The sequence below is a fragment of the Diaphorina citri genome, unplaced genomic scaffold (assembly GCF_000475195.1).
Source record: "Diaphorina citri unplaced genomic scaffold, Diaci psyllid genome assembly version 1.1 scaffold7512, whole genome shotgun sequence".
NCBI lineage: Eukaryota > Metazoa > Arthropoda > Insecta > Hemiptera > Psyllidae > Diaphorina > Diaphorina citri.
The window spans coordinates 1-6,021 of NW_007384888.1; the positions used below are offsets into that span (position 1 = coordinate 1).

The following is a 6,021-nucleotide window of genomic DNA, read 5'->3' on the forward strand; positions in this document are numbered from 1 at the left end:
TAACGCTTACCTTACCGTAGAAGTGATGTATTGTGATATGAGGTCCCAGGAACAAGGTAGGTAAGTATAGGGCGTATGCGAGATATTGCACCAGGGAGTAACGTTCCTTGTCCAAACTAAGGCTGAGACATCTCAGGTGAGTCCAGTACATTGCCATCTCTAACATGTAACTCTTGTGATCCGGAACTTTCTGGTCAGTCTGTAAAAAGAAGTATTCAATAGATCAGTTGCGCTTACTTGAGTGATGTTTCAAAGTCATAGAGCAGGAAAAATGAGGACCAACGGAATTTTTCTTTTTCTTCTACTAGATCCCGAGATAAATCGATTTAAAAAATACCGGTAAATCGTGAACTTTGACGTCACGGCATACGCTCTCCCGTAAAAAAGCCGTGACGCTCACATCAAAGTGTCCCGAGCAAAGTCTCCCTCGGCAGGCAACGCCATTAATGTGTTGTGGCGCATACGTTTCTGCGCAGTTCTTTCTGCTCCCTCCGCTAGCGCACTTGCATAGTAAGCAACTACCTACACGGACGAAAAAACAACAACTGCGTCAAAGTCTGGACGTCCACACATATTCCTTGACTCTTTCATTAGAACGGAAAACTAAAAATTGAATTTTCGAACCTGTTTACAGTTATTTCTTTCCGATTTTTGACCTCAGATTTGGATTTGGAACACTTTTTACATAGATATCGACCTTTTATTTATAACTTTTACCCATTTGCAACTGCTGTAATGGATGCAAGCATTTAACCCGGATTCTTGTCAGCCTAGTTTTTAGCTTGGAGGTAGTGCGTTTCACAAACGCTAGGTCCCGCGGGTTCGATACCGCCCGGGGCGGATTTATCCCAAGACCAGATAGGATTTCGTTCTCGGAACAGCTAGCTTTCTCTCTGGCTGTCTTCCTTCCTCTAGTTTGCTTTTCACAAAAAGACCTAAGGCAGGTACACACAGTAAGTAAGCAGCACATTCTATGATCGATTTAAAAGGAAGTCTTCAAGACTTACCCAGAAACGTGTTGAAGTACATCATGGAAATGAGACAATACCGCAAGAACCTAGCCACCCAAGTCAACCACTTCCGCCCCACTCAACCGAAGTAGATAGAACAGGGCCTGGTTGTAGGTAGACAAATAGGCCAAGCTGGCCCTGGTGTACTCACATAAGAATAGCTACGACCAATATGTACCCAAGCATCGGGCCCTGGAATACCATAAAGGAACAATGAGGAAATAAAATTAATTCAAAGCCCTTTTGAGTGATTAGTTTAATGAAGACATATTAGTCTTCAGTAATATTAAACATATTTCAAATATTATTAGATTAATTAACTAATTAAATTTAGAGAAAAAACTTTCTTTCTTTAGCACAAGTGTTCACAAAGGAATTATTATCACTTAATGATCCAGAGATCTGATATCTTACAGGGAGGATGTGTTACTAAAATTTTCAACCCAGTCTTTTTATTATATGACTTCACAATGACTGAGATGAGACAGGCAGAATAATGTCACATAAAGCCTTAATGTATCAGTAGGAGTTAATTGTCAGCTATAAGAGTCTTGCGTGATGAAGTATTCTAAGATCACTAGTATACAGGCTCGAGCATTATGTTACTACATTTTAGAATTTATGGTGAGGGTAGAGTCGTCTCTCCTTGTATAGCGCTAGAGTAAGACCTTGACAAGAATATCGAGATCCGGCTCTGAAGGAACAGAGATTAATCGCTGAATTTGGGATAACTGATTCAGAGTATATGCATCAAAGTACAGAGTGCAATGACCATGTCACCAGTAACCATGATCTGTTCCTTATCCTCTACAATTTAATACGGACGTATTATGATCTCATATAGACATTTAATGGTAACAGTTTCTCTCTCATGTGCAATACACTACTTTACAAATAAATAAGTAATTCACTCTGTTATAAAGTAGAAGGAAGTCATGATGATATGTATATATTTATAAATTCTTTGATTAGAATGTTTAGAGTTATCCTTCATCTTAAATAGAATTAATGCTCAACTACAATACTGGAATGAAATATCAGTATCATAATAATGGATCTAAACCAAGGTCCCCAGGATGTAACAGGAAGTGAATTATCTCTAACAAGACATAGTCATAATTCAAATGCAAATGATATGGCTGATACGTGTTTCCTCTGAATACTATACTTCGAAGTTTCATTAGTGCAACATTACAGTAACTTATTATTATATACGTGACTGGAGACTTACCTCCCCTTTGGACCGAGCGTTCAATGCTCTATCATACATAATAGAGAGAACAAACGTAAACCATGATTGTACTTGTTAGATTCTTCCTGCTAATTATATACAGTGATACCGCAAAAATAACCGAAGGGTCCTTTAGATGTTAAAGATTATGAAATACCGTTATCACAGGCAATGAAGATGAGGCTTCTTATAGTCACTATTTTATCCCGCCTTAAATATTGATAGATCAAGTCGATCCATGAAGAAGAGAGTATATAATAACGAACTGTTCGCATAACTATATTTATAAGTTTTTTTCGACAGAACGTCAATAAATAGAAAGTATAATTTCCAGAACGATTGTATTATGTTTCATATATTTATTATAGTTATTTTTAAAGTTCTATTTCTCTAAACAAGCGCTGCTCTCAAAAGGAAGTCGACTGGGGAGTATAAGATAGTAAATTGAGAATATTCAATTAGAAATGCGTCGCGCCTAGACGCTAGCAACTATATGTCGTAGGTACGTATAGCGCTAATCCCATTCATGATTTGAAGAAAATAATTCTTTCTCTGAGGCCTCTTGCATAATCTGATCACATTTCGTTGTCTCATATCTTGAGGATTTAATACTGAAGTCGAAAATTAAAGTGAGCGTTTGCTATCTGCTAAAATTTGAGATTGAGAGGATTTCATTCCTTTCATACCCACATACAAACAACTATAGCTGGTTATGTAGAAAATGCGAGCTAACACCAAGAGAACGCGATGAATCTATCAACTAGATACCAAATTAAATGCAAGATACAAATACGCAAGGCCAATCTCTCTATATACGTAAAAACAGATTGTGGATGGTCAGATTCACGTAACAATAGCTCGAGCAAGAAAAGATATATTTTCGAGTCTTTTTCAGGTTGGTTTTAGCGTCCCACGCAACCCTCGCTTGCCCCAAGCGTATGGTGCGAGACATTAGATTGTGCGCTGCCACATCATCAATTATATAGTTTATTTTCCCTGACGCACACTTTGGCGAGAGTCAACGCCAGCTCTCGTAGAGAAGAAATACTTACACACCCAAAAAAATAGAAAATATACATCAGTTTGAATTATTTTGAATTTAAGTATATCTTCTTGAGCCGTCTTTAGGCGAAAAAAATACATTTTGGTACCCAGTTAGTATTTTTCCATGAGAACCCCATGCAACTATAATGTGGATAAAATATACCAGAGCGTAGAAGGTCCAATAACTGTGACTGAGATGATCCCACCCTACCAAAGGCTAATTGTTTGCCGGTCCTAAATTTGCAGGAAAGAATAAACAACTGCTTACTTTGTCTCTTATGATTAACTCCTACTTTATACCAGTCCAGGGAGGAGTTCACTAACAGGCCTGGTCACTGGCTAGATGTGTGATCCTACATGGCAGAGTCATGACTACGTAAGTTAGAATGCGCTGGGTAGAATCTTCCTGTACATCTCAAGGGACCTTGGCTTTGTCATTACAAACTATTGAGTCCTGTACAATATCTTCCTTGATTGACGCAGCAATACTAGTAGTAGGGTACAATACTCTCCGTCCAATAAACTGAAATATCACCTAGCTATAAACGTGGCGTTTAAGGTTCAGGTTTTCTGACAAAGCATGGTGGAAAACCTTGTAAGCGTTGGTCTTATTGCTTTCGGTAACATTAAATAATTCATGTGAGTGCGTTCACTAAAATAAGTTCCCTGAAACTTTTAAGCGAAAAGTAAAGAACGAGTAAAGAGACTGTATCCAGGATGGAATAATCTGGAGAAACCTCAAAGCAAATCCGATAAACCATAATATCACCGAAGTAAACGAACATTATCCCATCAGGATAAAATCGCCGCAGGCGGGAATCGAACCCGTCAGTCCAGTGTAATAAGACCAGAGGCATATACCTACACGCCTGTTAGGGGGACCGCCTAGCACCTATAATTAAACATAATAATGCTTAACCGCAGATACAATAGAGAGAGAAAAAAAACATAGAGACATATACAAAAAGTTGCGTTTGTATACTTTAACTCTCAATATCAACAAGTATAGTTAAAGTCTTTAAAACAAGTTTAAATAAGATCGTTAAGTAAATTCGAGAGTTTAGGTTATATGTCTGTTTTATTATAAGCGGATTTATAACTTTTCTATTTCAAAAGCGGTTAAGCTGAACCTCCAATTGGATTCAAGTTACGAATCTCTTATATCAAGAGTTGGACCGGATTCGTTATTGTTATTTATTGCCTCTTTCTTAATCTAGGGAATGATGCCCAATTGATGCTTCCGCAAAGTAATAAATTTTTGAAACCCAAAAAAAGTAGTGAGAGCATGGCTTTGATAATAGAAATCTTAAACACTGCATACTTCCCTGAGGTAGAATCTGTTATGTTATCTTGGTTAATTACATAGTGGTTTGAATAGAAAGTGTTCAATACAGAACAGCATTATTCGTAGCACATTTATGTGCCTCTCAAAAAAGTATAATATGTAAATTGTAGTTCTATAATGTTATAGAATATTTTAATTAGTTGTCAATCTACATAAAATTTATCTGGAGGTAAATTAATTATTTTAAATATAGATATGACATCTGTAGTAATCTTAAAACACAATGTGATAAAATATCCGTTTTATCTAAAGCTGTTAAATTAACTACTAATCAAGTATAACAAGGAGGACTTTTTGAAGCGAATTATATAAGATATATGGAAAATTTGTAACTATAATAATCCTAGCCTTTGTTTTCAACTTTTACCTGTTATTTTTCTTTTCCAGGCTATACCGATACTGCTTGTCAAATTTTGGATATAGGTGAGAGCACTACTTTGTGGGGGCGAAAGAAAGAATATTTTCAAAGCGGGAATAATATAATGTATGCAATAATTAATGATATTCCTATAGCCTACCTGTCTTCTTTACAAATCGGGTTCAGGTAGATATATTCTACACGCGAAACTTATTGTCTTAAATTACACAATTATTGTCTGTAAAGCATCTTCAACCTATAAGAACGACGCCATAATAACCAATTCTCAGGTCTCCAAGATAATTAAAAATAGCTGGGTTGCTAATAAACTCATAGTCCTTTCCGTTTGAGTGGGCGGATAGTGGTTGACTTGGGGAGGTGGATTGTAAATGAGATCAGGGGCTGATAAAGCTACTATTCGTTCAGGTCGGAGAATCTAAGTTTCGCCATGATCGAGTCAAACACACACACTGAAGGCTTAGGTGTAAGGTCAAGCAGAACGAAGTCTTACGTAAACAAAGAATGGTAAGGGTTAAGGCTTTAACGAAATCTACCAAAGGCATTGTACAATATCGCTTGTTTTGAAAAATGAATTCAACCTTTTAAATGAAACAGATATAAAAAAAGTTATCATGGTGGAGAAACTTTAAAACCCAAGGGGGTAGGTTCGCTTGAAGCGTTTCACGGTTAGGCTGGGTTTTTTAAGAGAAAGGTGTATCCACATGAAACTTGCCTCTACGGTTTCGTGGAAAATATGCAAAAGTTATGACGGTGCCTAAGGGGTATCTCCTATATAAAAGATCAGATAACAAACAAAGAGACAAGTGATCAGTACAACTAGAAAAAGCCCAGAAGCACGAAGAGGGCCTGTATTGGCGTAAGGGTCTCGAACGAAAGAAAAAGCACCGGACATTTCTATGGTAACTCCATGGTAAAATGGGAGGAAAAAGAAATAGAAGATAAAAGCAGAGACGAGAACGAAGACGACAGAAGTATTGCAGAGAGTAGATACAAGATTCAACCCGCGACCACA

The 6,021-nt window shown here is 37.2% G+C and overlaps 1 protein-coding gene across 1 annotated transcript; it reads right to left on the bottom strand.

The window, feature by feature from the left end:
- Positions 1-10: 10 nt before the first annotated feature.
- On the bottom strand, positions 11-1,049 carry LOC103522235 (protein-cysteine N-palmitoyltransferase Rasp-like; the record flags this gene model as incomplete). The annotated part of the gene is made up of 2 exons (XM_008487337.2): positions 1,009-1,049; positions 11-199 (listed from the first exon to the last, which is right to left on the bottom strand). Coding segments are annotated over exons 1-2 (213 nt in total), but the record flags the coding sequence as incomplete, so codon positions are not given.
- Positions 1,050-6,021: the final 4,972 nt, after the last annotated feature.